The 20,690-nt window shown below is 40.4% G+C and overlaps 2 protein-coding genes across 2 annotated transcripts; both read left to right on the top strand.

Moving 5' to 3' along the window:
* The first annotated feature begins 1,593 nt into the window (after positions 1 to 1,593).
* LOC129728200 (cuticle protein 8-like) lies at positions 1,594 to 2,577 on the top strand. Its single transcript, XM_055686615.1, has 2 exons — positions 1,594 to 1,691; positions 1,785 to 2,577. Exons 1-2 carry the CDS (start codon positions 1,680 to 1,682, stop codon positions 2,460 to 2,462), a joined length of 690 nt encoding a protein of 229 aa, XP_055542590.1. The 5' UTR covers positions 1,594 to 1,679; the 3' UTR covers positions 2,463 to 2,577.
* A 14,157-nt stretch (positions 2,578 to 16,734) lies between these two features.
* On the top strand, positions 16,735 to 17,722 carry LOC129733036 (cuticle protein 8-like). The gene is made up of 2 exons (XM_055694580.1): positions 16,735 to 16,863; positions 16,926 to 17,722. Exons 1-2 carry the CDS (start codon positions 16,852 to 16,854, stop codon positions 17,610 to 17,612), a joined length of 699 nt encoding a protein of 232 aa, XP_055550555.1. The 5' UTR covers positions 16,735 to 16,851; the 3' UTR covers positions 17,613 to 17,722.
* Positions 17,723 to 20,690: the final 2,968 nt, after the last annotated feature.

Here is a 20,690-nt window from a genome sequence, read left to right as displayed (position 1 = left end):
AAAAACTTCTAATTATCCATCCCGCATGCAATTTGAAGACTTTGATGGAACTAATAGTGGTGATATTTGTAACCAGTTTGCGCGATTTTTTCAAAATAATTATAAAAAATAGGAGGATACTCCAGACTTAAACTATTTTTCCTACCCAAAAGAACAAGAAAATGACATATCAGTTGACAATGTTACTGTTCAAGAAATCCTCAGTCCCTTGAAGGCCTTGATGCCAATAAAGGACCGGGTCCCGATCAGATACCGCCATCATTACTTAAAAAATTTGCAACTTCATTTGTTAAACCCCTTTTTTGGCTCTTCAACCTGTCTCTTAAGTCAGGTGTTTTTCCGCTAGCATGAAAATAATCATTTCTGATCCCTATATTAAAGTCTGGTTAGCGGTCAGATATCAAGAACTATCGAGGAATTCTAATCATCTCGTCGATCCCCAAGATGTTTGAGGCAATCGTAAATCAAAAAATGTTCAGTCAAGTCAAAAATAGTATTTCCAATAACCAACATGGGGTTTCCAAAGGTAGATCTACCTCTACAAACCTATTAGAATTTGTGAGCTTTTCTTTTGGCGCGATGGACAGGAATAACTTCATTGAAACTCTATATACTGACTTCAGTAAGGCGTTTGATAGAGTTGATATTCCGCTGCTACTTTTTATGCTTAAACGTATGGGATTGAGAGCCACACTGCTAGCATGGATGGAATCGTACTTGACGAATAGAACGCAGTTTGTTCGTTTTAAAGGTAAAACCTCGACAGCAATTAAAGTCACTTCTGGTGTTCCACAGGGTTCCCACTTGGGTCCATTATTATTTATTATGTTTGTCGACGATGTCAATCTTGAACTGAAACGCGCCAAAGTACTCATCTATGCAGACGACATGAAATTGTACATGGAGATACGCAACAACGTAGATCTGCATCATTTTCAGGATGAAATTGATGTTTTCATCATCTGGTGTGCCAAAAGTCTACGGGATCTGAATATTAAAAAATGCAACATTATATCCTGCTCGAAAAAACACACCAATCATGATTTTAGTTTCACTTTAGGAAATCAGTTGATTCAAAGGAGTTACAAGTTTAGAGACCTATTATTTTGAAAAATCAAGCAATATTGTAACTGGTGTTTGAGTTAACAGAAACAATCCAACTAAACGACATGATTTTTCCCACTTGACTCTATTCATGGTTTGTGAGTGTCACTTGACATTGAAAAAAAAAACAAGTTGTGGTGAATTTAATTGAAAAAGTAATGAAAATCTGTTCTGGGCACCCTCTATGCTGTGTTACTAATTAACGAAATATTTGCGAATAACTTGATTTGCAAAAACTTGTTTTCCTAGACTCCTGTCGCATGCAGTTGACAACCCATAGCGAAAAATCAACTTTTGCTATATATTTAACTAGATTAAGGCCACCGCCTTGAAGGTATGAATGAAATGCAGAGTGAATATTGCGGCTTTTGGTATAACGGTTTCCCGAGTGCATCGATTTCTCGCATGGCAGTGCAAAGAGAATGCCGAACATGGCTTACAAGGTCGTCTGGAAGAGTATTTTATTTGTAATCAGCCCTGGGTCAGTATAAATACGGATGTTGGACATTCTGGAAATCATTCTCAGCTCAGAAGAGCTATTTTAAACACAAGAATCAACCACTAAGACACGAGTCATGGCTTTCAAAGTAAATTTGCCTTTTCTTATTTTAACTAATTTCTCTATACTTTTTTTTCTTATTTCTTTAACTTCTCTATACAATACTGATTTTATTTTACAGTTTGTCCTTCTTACTACCGTGTTGGCTACTGTCAGCGCAGGACTGATCCCAGAGCACGGATATGCTTCATCCCACCAAAGCATCCAGCATCATGCTCCAATCTATCAACATGCTGCCCCGATCCACGCAGTTCATGCTGCACCAGTGCACCACGTGGCTGCCATCCACGCCGCTCCAGTCCATCATGCCATTGTGAAGGAAGTTGAGCATCATGCTCCAGCCAATTACGAATTCTCCTACTCTGTTCATGATGGACATACTGGAGACATCAAGAGCCAACATGAAACCCGCCACGGAGATGAAGTGCACGGACAATACAGTTTGCTGGATTCCGATGGCCATCATCGGATTGTGGACTATCATGCCGATCATCATTCCGGATTCAACGCCGTAGTCCGTCGGGAACCAGCTAACGTAAAAATTGCCCAACCAGAGCACAAAGTCATCGCTCAGCCAGTGCACAAAATTTTCGCCCAGCCAGTTCATGCTATCCATGCTCCGTTGGCCCACTCAACATACACCCATCATGCTGCACCAATCGCGCATGTTGCACACCATGCTGCTCCAATCGTGCACAGTACCCACCATGTTGCCCCAGTGTCGCATGCTACCATCTCGCATGTTGCCCCACTCGCCTACCACCACTCAGCTCCCAGCCATTACGGCCACCATTACTAAATTGTAAACGATAGCACAAATGTCATCAACGAAGGATCTGTTTATGTAAAATAGTTTATTAAAAAATAACCATTATTGCAAAGTACAAACAATAAAAAATGTTAAACTGATGAAACTGTTTTGAATCAAACACATTTTTCAGAAGTCTGAAACTACATATTTTCTGGGGAATTGTCATTTTTTATTAACATATTCAATCGACAAAAGTACAATTTTAACACATAGTTACCCTAGAAAGATTATAACTTTATGACCATTATTCCTGTGAAATGTGTTGCCTCTAGCCTATGTAGAAATGCGTCAGGTTACGCCAAAGTGTCTCATAGTAATTGCTCGCCTGGTTAGTTACTTCAACGTTATGTTTACGAGAAAACTCATTTGGGTCTTTGAAAATTGATGGTGGCTAGGAACACCAAAATTCACAGGAATAGTAAAAAAGCCATAATTATTCATTTTTCTCTAGATTTTCGTATAGAGTTGACAGAATTTCAACAGCTGAGAATGCTTCGAAGTAGGTAGTCTTGTCCGTGAGCGAGGTTGTTTTTGGTTATATAATGCTGAATAAAATGATTATAGGTATAGATTAAATTAATTGATTATAAATTTAACACTTAGTCAGAAGAAGGATTGTGAGTCAATGTGATAAACAAACATTCATAATAATGCGACATTTCATTATTCGGCGCCAGAACAAGTGACATTTCAGTTTTAAGCGGTATTCACGCCAAGTGAACTTTGTTATTTTTTATTAAAGCTATCTTTTCAGCTGCATACCGCTCATGAAATTAATTTCGATTGTCTGATTCAATACCTGAATCTTACATGGGACTAAGACAGTTTACTTTTCAATTGCATACTGTGATTTTATTGTAAAATAATAAAGATTTATTGAAACTAACTCGATTAAAGAGTGCTGAGAAAATATCATACATTAAACCACCTTTCATGGTACCTACGTGGACTGCTGCAATTTGTGCTTGTTACCGATGCAATCGGAACAATAAACTTGTAACACATGCATGCTATACGTTTTGTGAGTTTTCTGTAGAATATTATTTTTAGTTTAAATAGTTTATTTGACACGGCACGATACAATTTATGTTTAACTGAGCCAAGTACATTTTTTTTTTAATTCTAAATTAGCAGGGAAAAGAGGGAGGCCTTTTCTTTATTCTCGCGGCCGACTACGAGCTAGTGGGGATTCAAGGTGAGAGGAGGGGTGTTACAATTTTGTTTTTAACTATTTTATATTACAGAATGTATTCATTTGTACGTGGCTAACCAGTGATGTTCTATTTGAGCAGTTTTGGTCTGAGGTGTCTGCGTAAACATAGAGATGCCGAGTCTTCGTTTTAGTGTCTCCAGCCGGGTGTATCATTCTCTTTCAGTTTGTGACAGAAATTGTATTCTAGCAAATAGATAAAAGAAATCAAATTTTAATGCCAGCATTTTTTATAAACCCGTATAGCTGTGTCATGTACTGGAGATCACCGCTTCCCAGAATGTCTCTAACAGGTACGTTCGGTTGTTTTCCTCGGGCCCGAAGGGAATCTATAAGCTCAGACCTAACACCACAGTATTCGGTACACGACCAAACAACATGCTCGATGTCATGGTAACCATCGCCACAAACGCAGTGATTACTGTCTACAAGCCCTATACGAAAGAGATGCGTGTTTAACGTGTAGTGATTGGACATAAGTCTGGACATCACGCGAATGAAGTCCCGACCTACATCCAACCCCTTGAACCATGCTTTCGTCGATACCTTAGGAAAAATGGCATGTAGCCACCGTCCCAGTTCATCTGAGTTCCATGATGATTGCCAACTGTTGAGTGTTTTCTGACGCAAAATGCTATAAAATTCATCATAAGCAATTGGTCTTTCATAAATATCGCCATCAATAGCACCCACCTTAGCTAAAGAGTCAGCCTTTTCGTTACCCGGAATCGAGCAATGAGAAGGGACCCACGCTATGGTAACCCGGTAATTTTTATCTGTTAAAGCACTTAAAAACCGCCGTATTTTCCCCAGGAAATGCGGGGTGTGCTTCACAGGCTTCATTGATCGCAGAGCCTCAATGGCACTGAGACTATCTGTGAAGATGAAGTAGTGGTCTATGGGTAGGGTTTCGATGATTCCAAGAGAGTACTGAATAGCAGCAAGTTCTGCGACGTACACGGAAGCAGGAGCACCGAGTTTGTAGGAGGCGGTAAAATTTTCGTGGAAAACACCGAAGCCAGTGGACTCATCTAGATTAGATCCGTCAGTGTAAAACCTTTTATCATAACTAACATGTTTAAACTTATTGGAAAAAATCTTAGGGATCTCTTGGGGTCGCAATTGATCCGGGATACCAGAAATGTCTTGTTTCATGGTGGTGTCAAAGAATAAAGCATTATTAGAAGTATCTAAAAGTGCGACATTGGAGGAATCGTATGAAGAAGGATTAATATCTTGAGCCATATAGTCAAAATATAAAGTCATAAATCTGGATTGAGATTGAAGGTCGACCAACCTCGCGAAATTTTCAATTACTAATGGGTTCAAAACTGTGCATCGAATTAGCAACCGGTAAGACAGATTCCAAAAACGATTTTTCATCGGAAGAATACCCGCTAACACTTCAAGACTCATCGTATGGGTCGACTGCATGCAACCCAAGGCAATACGCAAACAACGATATTGTATTCTCTCTAATTTTATAATGTGTGTGTTCGCGGCGGAGCGAAAGCAGAAACAGCCGTACTCAAGAACTGACAATATCGTTGTTTGGTATAACCTTAGAAGGTCTCCTGGGTGAGCACCCCACCAAGTTCCGGTAATCGTACGAAGAAAATTAATCCTCTGTTGGCATTTTTGTGTCAGATACCTAATATGACAAGCCCAGGTGCATTTAGAGTCGAACCAGACCCCGAGATATTTAGCGACTAAATCCTGAGAGATCGTTTTACCCGTTAGTAGGAGCTGCAGCTGAGCTGGGTTACGCTTTCTAGAAAAAACGACCAGCTCAGTTTTCTCCGGAGAGAATTCGATACCCAGCTTAAGAGCCCATTCAGACAAATTGTCTAAGGTATCTTGCAATGGTCCTTGCAGATCGCTAGCCTCGCTACCAGTAATGGATACAACGCTATCGTCTGCAAGTTGCCTTAGCGTGCATGAATTTGCAAGACATTCATCGATGTCATTGACGTAAAAATTATATAAGAGAGGACTCAAACATGAGCCCTGGGGGAGGCCCATGTAACTAATTCGGGAAGTTGTCGAATTGCCATGTGAGAAATATATATATGCTTTTCTGACAACAAATTGAGCAAAAAGTTAATCAAATTTGGTGAAAGTCCCTGCGAATGAAGTTTCGCGCCTAAAACTTCTACAGAGACAGAATCAAAAGCCCCCTTAATATCCATGAACGCAGAAGCCATTTGCTCTTTTCGAGCAAAGGCTAGTTGAATTTCAGTAGAAAGCAACGCTAGGCAATCGTTCGTCCCTCTGCCCCGGCGAAAGTCAAATTGAGTATCTGAAAGTAACCCGTTTGTTTCGACCCATTTGTCTAACCGTAAGAGGATCATTTTCTCCATTAATTTCCGGAGGCAAGAGAGCATCGCAATCGGCCTATATGAATTGTGATCAGATCCAGGTTTCCCGGGTTTCCGAATAGCAATGACTTTTACCTCCCTCCAGTCATGCGGAACAATATTTAGCTCAAGAAACTTGTTGAACAATTTCAACAAGCGTCTTTTTGCAGAGTCGGGTAGATTCTTTAACAGGTTGAATTTTATTATATCTAACCCTGGAGCCTTATTGTTGCACGACAGGAGAGCCATTGAAAATTCCAACATCGAAAATGGAGGCTCTTCCGTAGTTACCAATAACGCGTCGCGAAAGGTTTTCTGTTCCGGTACAGAGTCCGGACAGACCTTTTTGGCGAAATCGAGTATCCAGCGATCTGCATACTCCTCACTTTCATTCGAAACGTCACGGTTCCGCATGCGCCTGGCGGTATCCCAAAGAGTGCTCATCGCTGTTTCCCTCGACAACGCGTTTACGAACCGCCGCCAGTACCCGCGTTTTTTCGCCTTTACTAAGCTCTTCATCTGCCTGCCCAGTGCCTCGTACTTTCGAAGCAGGTTGACAGTGCCGTACTCCCGGTAGTCCTTATACGCCGCGGACCTTCGCGCGTACAGCTCAGAGCACTCTTTGTCCCACCATTTGTTGGGAGGGCGCTGTCTAATCGTTACCCCGGGTATCGGCTTCGTCTGAGCTTGAGTCGCGGCGTCGATTATCAAGCCAGCTAAGAACGCGTATTCTTCCTCCGGAGGAAGTTCCTCGTGAGTCTCGATAGATTGCGCTATAATAGACTCATAACACTTCCAATCAATATTACGTGTAAGGTCGTAGGAAATATTGATTGGGTTCGGGGGAGTTGAACCATTAGCAATTGATATAACGATTGGAAGATGATCACTACCGTGGGGATCGTTGATTACTTTCCACTGGCAATCTAGCGCTAGTGATGTCGAGCAGAGGGATAGGTCAAGCACGCTTCCACGTGCTGGAGGATTAGGTACACGTGTCGCTTCCCCAGTATTCAAAACTGTCATATTGAAGTCGTCGATCAAGTTACAGATTAAAGAAGATCGGTTGTCGTCGTACAGCGACCCCTACAGCGAACAGTGAGAATTAAAATCTCCCAATATCAAAAATGGCGCGGGAAGCAACTCTGCTATATCAGTGAGATGCCTCTGTTCAATCCGCGCGGATGGAGGGATATATAACGAAACAAGGCATAGGTCTTTTCCATTCATATTCGTTTGAATGGCAACGACTTCAATATGCGAGATCGAGGGGAGGTCGATTCGGAAGAAGGAATAGCACTTTTTAATCCCTAAAAGTACCCCTCCACCGTGTGAGTCTCGATCTCGACGAATAATGTTAAAATCGTGGAAATTGAGTTGATCGTTTGAATTGAGAAAGGTTTCACAGAGCGCAAATGCGTCACAATTGTTTGTATTTATTAAATGAGAAAATAGATCGAATTTGGGGATGATACTTCTGCAATTCCACTGTAATACAGTGATAAAATTCCTAACCTCTTTCGCCGTATTAGTCATCGAAAGATATGATAGCTGAAATGAGGGGCCAAGTTGCTGCTAGTTGCTTCAAAAAGGTTTTCACTGTAGGAAGAAGGGCAAGAAGAATATTTTGTAGGGGATCTGGTATGTTGAATGTTTTAAATATCCAGTCCACAATATCAGAAAATTTTTGTGAACCCTGTTTCTTTTTTATCTTCTGATCGAGAAATGGGTGCACGAGGGGTTTTTGGTGCCCCAGGAAGCGGTGGGTACTCCTGGTTTGATTTAAAATTAAAACCGGGAGGTACTTGCTTCGGTTTTTCTTCACCGCTTCCTTTTTGTGTTGATTTATTGGTCGTTCCGCTAGGGGTTATCTTGCGACCTTTGCGAGAAAGATTAGGAGAGTTGATCATTCTCCTCTTCCTAGATCCTTCTGGCATGGCATAAGAACACCCTTCGACGGGATCGTCAGATGTACCCTCATCGGTTGGCAAAAAGGAAAAGATGTTTCCTGTCGAGGGTGGCTCAGCACTCTTCAGCATTTCTGCGAAAGAGCGCTTTGATCGTTTCTTGAGGGAACGCTTAATTTTTTCCTCGCGCTGTTTGTACGCGGGACACGCCGAAAGGTCATGCCGAGCTCCCTCGCAGTAAAGACACTTTTCAGTATCCTCACTGCAAGCGGTCTCAGCATGATTGCCTCCGCACTTGCTGCAGCGTGCCTTGTTGCAGCATTAGGTGGCTGTATGACCTAACTGCTTGCAGTTTTGGCAATGCATGACCCGCGGTACGAACAGGCGTACAGGCAGACGAACCCTGTCCAAAGAGATGTAGTTTGGCAGTGCGGATCCTGCGAATGTTACACGGAAGGAATCCGAAGGGAAGAATTTCTTCTTCCCTTCTTCGATGGATACTGAATGCAATTGCTTGACATCCAGTATCTTTACATCTTGAATCAGGGGGTTCTTGAAGCAGCCAACCCCGTGACGCAAAATGTCATCGACCGTGAGGCTTCCTTCGGTAACCACACCGTCGATCTCCACGTCCTTGGCAGGGATGTACACGCGGTACTCTCTCGTGAAGAGCTCGTAGCTAGCAATTGCGTTTGCTTGCTTCAAGCTACTCACAAAAACTCGCAGTTTGTTCGGTCTAACCTTTGTAATTTCGGTTACGTCCGAAAACTGTTTTGCCAGGTCCTTGCCCTGGGCCTGGTCCTGGGCCTGAAGTAAACTACGAACGAACCTTTCGAAGCATCTGGGTAAGCTTTCACCCGTGTTGCCGGTACCCTTGGTACGGGGCTAGGTAGCGGGGAAGGTAGAGGGGAATTGATGGGGGAGATCTCAATCTCTTCCCCATTTGTTTCCACATCCAGGAATAGTTGCACCTGCATGTCGTCCATTTTGCGGGAGCGTTACGCTCTACCGCACACAAACGATAAATATTCGAATGTGGGGGGGGGGGGTCAAGTAGTTGCTATTAAATTTTAAAAACAATTTTTCAAACTACAATGGATCAAAATAAAAAAAAGGCATTAATACTAATACTAATAACAATAGTAATAATAATAATAATAATAATAATAATAATAATAATAATAATAATAATAATAATAATAATAATAATAATAATAATAATAATAATAATAATAATAATAATTATAATAATAACAATAATAATAATACTATTAATAATAATGATAAAAATTCTAAAGTGAATTCTTCACCGAACGTCTAAGTCACGACCTCACGGCTGATAGTAGGATTAATCGAGCGTCTCCGCAGAACAAACAATGACGATCCAGCTTCGTGTTGTGACACAGTGGCCGTATCCTACACGCGACCTTGTAGATGCCACTTGTAGTTGACTTCCACTCGCTCGATCGTATGGTGGTCCGTGCTGCTAGCGGGGTAACAGCGGTGCGGGAGAATTATTCTTGCTGATATATCAGCTGCGTATCAGATCACTGGCGGGGTAGCCTGCCCCTACCAGTGTGCAGAAGATGTTTCTGCCGATATATTGCCGGCTATTGTTATCGCGCAGCACAAGAACTAATCGACAAAAAAAAACACCCGTACGATAACTCGTGTATTGTTATTTTGCGAACTCAAACGGAGATGAACAATTTGCGTCTAATCGAGACGAAAGCAAAACAACGAATGAGAATATTATTTTTAATTGTTAAATATTACTTCATGTTATTGTAGAAAAATAAAGGCTCCCAAAATTATTGTTTAGAATTAAGTAGGTTTAGAATTAACCTTAAATCTTCCAACAGTGTAAATAGTCACCCAGCCCAAATATTTATTGTCACAGACTGTGCATGAAGTCGATCATAGATATAATTCACATTGTACAGACCATAAAAAAGACGGCAAAGAACCGCATTAAATTTGTTCAACCCTGCAACACAATCACTACTAACATCTCGAAGCAGTTTAAGTGCAGTGGACTGGCGAACATACGCTCGAGCACGACTGTATCCTGTTATCTGGCGAAGAGGGAGAAGACAGAAAATGAGAGTTTGAGAGGATGATTAAAACCGACCAGGATTAAGAGGTAGACCGTCGTGGAGTAAGGATCGTTGTCGCCTGCTCCGGAGTGATTTGTACGATTTTGAAAAAAAATTAAAGTGCAAGTGGAGACGAACGTTGCCTTGCCCGATCGGGAGATCGCTAGAAAACCGCGACACTGGGGTGGAAACACGGCGAAACCCGACTGCCGAAGGAAAATCGCTACACTGGTGCGGAGAAGTGGTCATTGGGACGAAAGACCAACGGAGCCACGTGGGATTGCTGAATCAGCAGGCGGTTGGACGTCGTACGTCGTCGTCGAAAGGCGTTGAAACTCATACGAATTTGGTCATCCCTGGCGGAAGTGCTGGTGTCCGGCGAGTCACGCTATCGCCGCGACACACGTAGGCGAAGGGTGGAACGAACGTTCGTGAGGAGAAGGCCCGAAGAGGTCTGGACAAGGGGTTACCCCCTTGTCTGCGAGCACGGTGGATAGAGCGAAAGCTACACCAGTCAACGAGGCGACGGCCATTGTTTTATAGCTCTGTTCATCACATAGAAATCCGCTGAAGGTATGTTCTTCCGTGTCACTCTCCCTCTCTCTTGCGTCTGCATGTTCCAGTCATCAGTTCCTGACGGCCGCAACGTCACACTCTAATCTGAATACCGGTTAAATATAAGTAATTAAAATGATTTGCATTGTATACTTTTTCTACCTCTGAGCCTCGTATGTCTTGCATGTGTTTCGGTTTTGTCCACTCTGTAAGCAGGTGAGTTATCGGTCGTAAGTCCTCCTCAAATAGCGGTGGAAAGCCGACCCTAGGGTCCATGTAACCCCTGAGCTAGTCGTTTGTTACATGCTAGTGGCAATGTCTAGCAGCGCATCGACTTATCCAAAAAATGATTTTAATTATTGTTTTGTCGAGTTTTAATTGACTTTCGGTGGGTTTTAATTATTGTGCACATCGCAGAAATTAACGAACTTTCACATTATCCGTGATAAGGCTTCAAGGAACCTACTCTGGTCTATAAATCTAGCAATGATGTTATATAAATCAACATGTTTCTGATTTTCGTATTACTGGAACTAAATAAAAAGGATATAAAACGATGTTAAAAATAGGCGACATTATGTTTTTCTCACTTCACCCTGCTCATGCTTTGTACACGATAATTGACATTTAAAGAATGAGAACTCCGAACAAGGTACCTCCTGTGTTGCAATAGAGGGTTTCCAGCCTAGATGACCTGAAAAAAAACACTGAATTTTAGACGCAGTTTTTGATTTGCCTGCAGCTTTTCACACGTATTTGGTTTATCAAACTGAGTATCTTCCACGGGTGGGGAAATTTTTCAAATCCATGAGTAATTTATCAATATTATATATAAAGCATTGCAGGTCAAAACTGTATGAAAATTATCGATAAAATATAGATGAATTTTATACATTTTTAAGCATGTAGAGATTCAGAATAGATAATTTTTCACATATTTGTGTGCAGTACTTTAACAAGAAAAATTGTATCAGATTCATCAGAAAGGTTGAACTTTTAAGCATTTTCAAATTTCATATTATTTTGATGATGAACATATTCCGATTAATAGTATTGTAACATTCCCTGCGATCAAATTCTTTAATGAGTTTCTTTCCGAGATATTTTTTGTAACGTCGCGTACGTAAGTCCGATGCACAGTGGTACAGAACGACAATTCAGGCGCAAATGGAGGTTTCGGTTTTTACTTGTGGTTTTAGAGCCATGCTCTTTATGGAGAAGTTGCTCTTTATAAGTAGGTCTACATTTAAATTGGAGTGAAAATTAGGGTGGTCCCTAAATCAGCTGAATGAAACAACTAAAATTTAATTGTATGTGGAAAAATGCTATATCATTTCCAGTGAGACTAATCAGCGTTAAGTAACAAAAAAAAAAAGTCTTGCCCTCATCTCCTAGGAGGTTAAAATTTTACTCCGGAAAAAAAGCGTTTTTATTAGTCAGCGCAAAGCAGAGGCGAACGTACCAATCGGATCACTTTTGAAAACAAAGGAAATGTCTGTGTGTGTGTGTGTGTTATGGCTGTAATGGCTTTTATAGCTTTACGTAATTTTGATGGGAGTTTAGGCAAATCTGTTTAAGCAGATAAAATCTTTAGCAGAAAAAACTGTATCTCTAAGCTTTGATCTCCACTAAAATGTTGTCTAGGGAGCTGCGTAGCCACAAGGTTACAGAGTCCGCTTTGTCAAACGGATGGCCGTGGATTAGAAAGGAAAAAATACGCTGAATTTTATAATCCCTTGGTATGACTTTCTCTTAAGAAATCTAAACATATAAAAATGCAGCTCTGTCTGTCTGTCTGTCTGATTCGTATAGGCTTGGAAGCTACCGAACCGATCGACGTGAAATTTTGTATATACTGGTTTTAGGGGTCGGGAAAGGTGACCAAGATAGTTCGAGACCCCTCCCTCTTTTGCAAGGGAGGGGTCCCATACAAATGAAACACAAATTTCTGCACATCTCGAAAACTAACCAAGCAAATTTAACCAAATTTGGCATGTGGATGATTTTAGGAGAAACAAATATGTCCATGTTGATTCGACACCCTTCCCTTTTCTGGAAGGGAGGGGTCCCATACAAATGAAACACAAACTTCTGCACATCTCGAGAACTAACCAAGCAAACGGGACCAAATTTGGCAAATGGATGTTTTCACGAGTAATAAATGTGTCCATGTCGGTTCGACACCGCTCCCCTCTTGTGAAAGGGAGGGGTCCCATACAAATGAAACACAAATTTTTGCACATCTCGAGAACTAACCAAGTAAATAGAACCAAATTTGGTAGTAGATGTTTTTAGGGGTAACCTGTATGTCCATAGTGGTTCGACTCCCTTCCCTCTTCTGTGAGGGGTTCATAACAAATGAAACACAAATTTCTGCTTATCTCGAGAACTATTGGTTAAATGGAACCAAATTGGCAGGTGAATGTTTTTAGGTGTAACAAAATGTCCATAATGTTTCGACACCCTTCTTTCTTCTGGCATGTCTCCAAATACCATTTCGAAATCCAAGATGGCGACTTCCCGTTTCTGAAAAATAGCGGCGAATGACCTAATACCACACATCATGGGTATTTCCGGAATTGTTATGATGCACTGAAGCCTTAAATCGACCTCAGACAACATTTCGAATTGTGAGATGGCGACTTCCGGTGTCTGGAAAACATCCGAAAATGACCAAATACCACCCAATATGAATGTTTCTTCAAACAAGATTGACGCTCAGAGGCCAAAAATTGTCTCCTAATGCCATTCTGAAATCCAACATGGCGACTTCCGGTTTCTGAGAAACAGCGGCAAATGACCAAATACCACCCAATATGGGTATTTCCGGGATTGTTATGATGCACTAAAGCCACAAATTGACCTCAGACAACATTTTGAATTGTGAGATGGCGACTTCCGGTGTCTGGAAAACAGCCTAAAGTGACCAAATACCACCCAATATTGGTATCTCTGGAACGAGAATGAAGCTGAAAATTGACCTCAGACACCATTATGAATTGTAAGATGGCAACTTCCGGTTTCTAGAAAACAGCCAAAAATGACCGATATCCATACAATATGAGTATCTTCGGAACCAGAATGATACACAGGAGCTAGAATCGACCACAGACAACATTTTGAATTCGAAGATGGTGACATCCGGTTTCTGGAAAACAGCCGAAAATGTCCAAATAACACCCAATATGGGTGTATCTTTAACCAGAATGACGCTCAGGGGCCGGAAATTGTCTCCAAAAGCCATTTTTTTACGGTTCCTGAAAACTAGTCCAAAGTGACCAAATACCACCCAATATAAATATCACCGGATCCAGAATGATGCAAGGAGCTATAAATTGACCTTATACAACAGTTTGAATTGGAAAATGGCAACTTCTGGGAAACAGCCGAAAATAACCGAATACTACTACATATGGATATGTCCGTAATCGAAATGATGTAAAGAAGCCGAGCATTGACCCTGGACGCCATTTTGAAACAGAAGATGACCACTTTCAGTTTCTGGAAAACAACGAAAATAACTGAAATGCACCCAATATATATCCGGAATAGAGGTCATGTACAAAAGCCAAAAGTTGATGATGTTGCCATTCCAATAAAACCAATCCTTTTTTAACGATATAATCCAATCGCAAGGAATCAAAATTTGAAATGTTTAAAATTATTAAATTAAACACAAAAATAGGCGGGACGAAGTTTGCCGGGTCAGCTAGTTTAATAATAAAACTGATCAGAAGGACGCTCAACTAAACTTCTTCAGGAAATTATAATTGGCGATATTTGGCAGAAAGATCGAGGCTCGGTATAGTGGAGCAGTAAGCGTTTAGAGGGAGGGTAAAATCCACCCCTATGACATCAGCGCACAATGGTCCAATAACCCTTTCCGACCGAGCCCACACAATTGGGTAGGTAAAAAATGACTAATAACAAAACCTAAATCGAAGCAAGTCCTATAAAAAAACACTTACTTGCTCCTTTTTTTTTATTTTTCGTAGCAGCTGCGATGTTGACCCTAGCGGTGTGAAAAATAAAACAACGAATAGGACGTTCAAAAAGCGAGAGAGAAGGTTTTGTTCTAGTCACCTTCTACCTACGCAATTATATAGGCCCGGTCGGAAAGGGATAAGGCAAAAATGGGAACCTAATTCCATAGCGCCTGTCAACTTCATCCTAGCTTAATAAAATCTTTGGAGCAATTGTTTGTATGAATGACCCGCATGATTGCAAATTATCAAAAAATATGAAAAGTTTACTATACTAAAAATAAAAAAAAATATTTTTTTTGTGTTGAGAGATAGAAGAATTGTTTATTCAGAAAAACTGTAGAAGGTTCAACAATATGAAACTTTGTCGAACAAATGAAAATCCTATCTTTTTTCGGATTTTTTTTGGAACTTATTTAAAAGTTAGTTTTTAGTACCTAACTTTTGTTAGTTGCATTTTACACGAAAATATAATTCGGAGGAAAATATAATTTCGGAGGAGGAAGGGCACACAAAACACACATTTTTGACAAAGACCATATATTTCCAGGACTTTTCCTTACAAAGTGATATCATATTTTAACTTATTTTTTCGATAACTTCAAGAACGTTTAGGTTAAAAAGGGACAAGTGAAATCATGATGTCAATACTTTTCCTTGAAGTTAAGTACTAAAGTACTGAAGAAGTACTAAAAACTTCTTTAGGTTCCATTTGTCCCAATCCACCCATATTAGAGTACGGCGAGCATATATTACAGTAGGTTTTCATATATCAAAAATACGAACTTTTTTGGGTTAAGAAATAGAGGAAAGGTTTACTTGGCAAAGTTTTAGAACGTGCAAAAATATGAAACTTTGTTGAACAAACAAAATTGCTATCTTCATTGGGAACAGAGTTACAAAGTATTTCATGTAAAAGTTATATAAATGTTAGTTTTTTGTACTTAACTTTTATTAGTTACATTTTACAAGAAAACGTTGTTCTAAAAAAGCATTTGGGCATATAAAACACACGTTTTCGTTGAAGGCCACACATCTCCAGGACTTTTCCTTACAAATTTATAGCATATTTCAGCTTATTTTTTCGAAAACAAGGATGAAGTTGAAAGGCGCTATGGAATTATAGATATTCCACTTTTTGCCTTATTGGACCACTGTGCAGCGCTGACAGCGGGCACAAATTTGATTGAGCCCATTGTCATTCACTGTTATTCGGTATAGGAATGTCAATAGCTCGGTAGAATCATATAACACAGAAGCACAGATAAAATAATAATAAGCATGCCATTTCTTAAAACCGCATTGCTAATAATAGAAGTGCGGGATACAACAGATACTCGGGTATCACAATCTGTAAAGATAACCCATACGAAAAAAAAGTTGTCTGTGGAATAGTTTAAGAAAACTGAGATTCAAGATTTGAAAAAATGTATTGTAAACTTACTTCTTTGGTTAAGTTGTTTTGATGACAGTAGTTTTAGAACGATATGATTGTGGCGCTAGCCTCAAAATTGTACTGTACAATAACCGGACGGTTGATTTCAGAATCAGGGAAAGCTTGAGTTTTGCTTTTTGTTAAACTTCAAGTTTTCACATGAAAAACATCAACAAGGTCTCACTAAATTTGGCATATTTAAAGTTTTTTCCCGGATTTTTTTTTTCCTAAAAAAATAATTGGCCAACCCTTATTAAGCTGCAATGCTCCAAATTTACTGAATACTGAAATGCATTCACCCTATAGAAAAAATATTTTTTCCCGACCCGCGAAAAATATTCCGTTGTTATTATAAACTAAGAGTGTACAGTTTCATTCAATTCGGAGCTAGACAAAATTGGTCAATCAGTCATTTGGCGTGGATTTACTCATTAAAGTTAACGAAATATTTGCGAATAGCTTAATCTGAAAAAACTTGTTTCCCTAGACTACCACTGTATGCAATTGAAAAATCTTAATAAATATCAACTTTTGCTACAGATTTTCGAAACTAGTTTAAGCTCAGCGACTCAAAGGAACGAATAAATTGCAGCGTGAACATGACGACCTTAACAATGCAGTAGCATAACGGTTTCCCGAGTGCGCTGATTCTTTGGCATTACAAAGGCAGTGCAAAGAGAAAGCCGTACATGGCTTGCAAGGACATTTGGAAGAGTATTTTATTTGTGATCGGTTCTGGATCAGTATAAATACTGATGTGCGGAAGTTCTGGAAATCATTCTCAGCTCAGAAGAGCCATTCAAAACACAAGAATCAACAACCCCGACGAAAGTCATGGCTTTCAAAGTAAATTTTTATATTCTTATTTCGCTTGTTCACTATACCTACTTAAACGTATTTTTTGACAGATTGTTCTTCTTGCTACCGTTTTGGCTACTGTCAGCGCAGGACTGATCCCAGAACACGGATATGCTTCATCCCACCAAAGCATCCAGCATCATGCTCCAATCTATCAACATGCTGCCCCGATCCATGCAGTTCATGCCGCACCAGTGCACCACGTGGCTGCCATCCACGCCGCTCCAGTGCACCACGTGGCTGCCCTCCACGCTGCTCCAGTCCATCATGCCATTGTGAAGGAAGTTGAGCATCATGCTCCAGCCAATTACGAATTCTCCTACTCTGTTCATGATGGACATACCGGAGACATCAAGGGCCAACATGAAACCCGCCACGGAGATGAAGTGCACGGACAATACAGTTTGTTGGATTCCGATGGCCATCACCGTGTTGTTGACTACCATGCCGATGCTCATTCCGGATTCAACGCCGTAGTCCGACGGGAACCAGCTAACGTTAAAATTGCCCAGCCAGTGCACAAAGTTATCGCCCAGCCAGTTCATGCTATCCATGCTCCATTGGCCCACGCAACATACTCCCATCATGCTGCTCCAATCGCACATGTTGCACACCATGCTGCTCCAATCGTCCACAGTACCCACCATGTTGCCCCAGTGTCGCATGCCACAATCTCGCATGTTACTCCAATCGCCTACCATAGCGCAGCTCCCAGCCATTACAGCCATCATTACTAAACAGTAAACGGTAGCACAAATGTCATGGACTTGTTTATGTAAAATAGTTGATGCTAGAATAACCATTGTTGCAAAGTACAAACAATAAAGCAAACGTTAAACTGATGAAATTTTTTTGAATCGAGCACTTTTTTAACAAATAACTCGTTACTAAAAATCGCTAAGATGGATTGTCTTATAATGATAATATAGCATGAGCATGATTGACCGCCCGCGGTTGCTACTCCGTTATTGCCAGATCAGCTGTAATTACACAGAGAACCAATAGATGATGCTTGGGATTAACATTCATCCTCAATGTGTAAAAACTGGTGACCTTGATCTTTATATTAGGCAATACCAGCGCCGGCCGCATCCGAATGCAGGTCAAAGAAGGAGTGTGTATAGGAATATGTTGACGTGATACTCGCTTTTTTGGAAGCCGAGAACACCTCTGCACTTCCACGAGAAATCACTGGGATGTTGGAGAAAAGGGTAAGGTTTGCAGCAGATTTCGTTTTGGTAAACGATGCGCTGAGTTCTAATACCGGGTTCATAATACCAAATATCGCGCGTACGAGTTCATTATATCTTTTACGGAAATCATAACGCGATCCGAACTCATTCCGGTTGATGATGTAACACCGAAAAAATAAAGCGCACGCAAGGATACCGGACCTATAACCTAATCAAGACAGACTCAAATATTCGAAAATCTGTTTATGAAGTCATTATGCAACTACCGAAACGTATCTCTCATTGATTTATCTCAGCTGACTACACAATGTTACGAAGCAACCATATATGCATTAACCAAAAACAAGAAAAAAGTAAATATATAGGCCCTCAACACACACTGCAAGCGGTCAGCAAGAGAACTTCAAAAACGGCCTATTTGCTTGGCCATCGCCGTTTGAAACGAGCGAAAAAAGAAAGAAAAAGTAAAAAAAGGATGTGCGTTGACAGACGAGTCGCGTATAATCCTGATATTAATTGCAAATAATTGCGATATTTGGTGGCGATTAATTACGATGTTTTGTCGCGATTAATTATTTACGATATTTATCGAACGAACGGAACCTACTCCGAATCACTGCGTACTGGAATAGAGCCTACAGGTGGACAGTCTGCGAATAAATGGTTTGGTACACCTCGGAAGTCACAACACACCGAAAATCCATATTCGAGTAAAGCTCACCTGGGCCGAAAACACGTTCACCCCGGAAAGTTATGCGCGACCGCTCTATTTCCTCTTACCGACGCATACGCGGAGACACGGTATTTCGCGTTGATTACCACTTACCTCTTGAATAATGAAGCGAAGATACCTACTGAGTATGAAAAACTGGCAAAGTTCCATGTATTCATAGCTAGAAAATTTTAAAAAATGCAAATATGCATATCTAACAAGACCGAGTACTAATTAGATTCAACAAAATGCCAAAATAATCGCAATCAAAATTTATTTGCCATGCTAACCGACAAGATTTCTAATTAATTAAATTAAAAATTGTCTATGTGTTTCAGTATTTACTCAAAAGCTAGAAAAATCATAAAACAAGGGCATAAAACTGCTCAAAATGAAAGCAGAGAAAAAAAAAACAAAAAAAAACATTGGTTCCCTTTTGCCATGCAAATCAAACAAAAAACACAGGCAAAACGTCACCAACACCAACCCGGTGGCATCGGTCTTGTTTCCTGAAGCTGCCGTGAAAGACAGTGGCGCTAGTCTCATTTATGTTCTTGAAGGTTTGTTCACACAGCAGTGTAAGCGTGACGAGCAAAGCATAATATATGTTGTAGAGAGTTATGCGGCTTGAATCAATTTAAATATTAAAAAATAGCTTGGCTTAGCTTTGTAAATTTGAAACACACAGGCATTGATACGCTTTCTCTTTTACACACACATTGAGATGGTATTCTTTAAGTCATCGCACGTTTTCCAGCTACCTGCAAGAAACACCGCCATTCGCAATCGGCAAGAGCAAACGTTGTGTACATTCTATAACAATGCAACGCATTTATTTTTTGTTTTATCAAGTAAACCTCTCGACGTTATGTGTAATAAACATATCATCCGAAAACAACACGTAAGTACACTGCCGCTGAACACCGACACTGTGTGCACGTATGAACAATGCTTTTTTTTCTTGTTTCGATGAATCAGCTGTCAAATTGCATGTTAAATTGATCCAGTGATCCAGCTAATGCTGGCTTCACTTATGTTGTACGTAAACGTCAGGGATGCCACCGGCTTGACCAACACTAATACTTATCCTCTAATTCCCGCGTCCTCTCTGAACTATCCTGCTAGTGCGAGAAAGTGCCGCACGCAAGAGCAACGGTCATCCTGCAGTCGCACTTCTCTCGCTTTTCCTTGTTCACCTTGCACTTACTCACACACACACTTATGACAAGGCAAGGGCTAGCGGGAAACGTGCTCCGCCACCGAAAAAGAATTGCAGCTCTCACAAATTAGCCACAAAATTGCACGAATCTTTCACGGATTTCAACATTGACGTCACTCTCACCGATAATACGAAACCGCCACATTTCGTATTACCTTTTACTCCACCCTTTGCACTTAAAATATAACGATTACGCGACGGGAAGGCTAAATAAAATACGTCGACATTATTGCACTATCCCCAACCGTACTCGACAATCCTAGGAACACTTCATCGCGATTCAAATCAAACACTCGGAATTCACACCGAAACAACAGCGGCCTTCATTCAATATACGTAGACACATCACTTTTCCAGATAGAAAATATATAACTTCCTAAGATGGATTGTCTTATAATGATAATATAATATAATAACTCGTTAGTAGAATAAGGGAACCACGAAATGATGAGGCCATGGTTTATTCATCGAGGTATAAATCATTTTTATGTCTTGAATTCAGTGCAACCAGCCCGATTTAAATTTGTGTATGAGCTTTGAAAAATCTTTCACCCACTGGAAAAGTTACTATTTCTCAAAAATCAAAAATCTTACCCAAATTCTTCCTGAGAACACACATGTGTATTTGCAGAGGTTCATTGTGATATTCTTTTTTAACAAGTACGCATTTTTCTCTGGTTTCTACTGAACT

This window comes from Wyeomyia smithii, chromosome 3, assembly GCF_029784165.1.
Source record: "Wyeomyia smithii strain HCP4-BCI-WySm-NY-G18 chromosome 3, ASM2978416v1, whole genome shotgun sequence".
NCBI lineage: Eukaryota > Metazoa > Arthropoda > Insecta > Diptera > Culicidae > Wyeomyia > Wyeomyia smithii.
The sequence above is the reverse complement of the archived record's forward strand: the minus strand, read 5'-3'. Positions and strand labels throughout refer to the sequence as shown.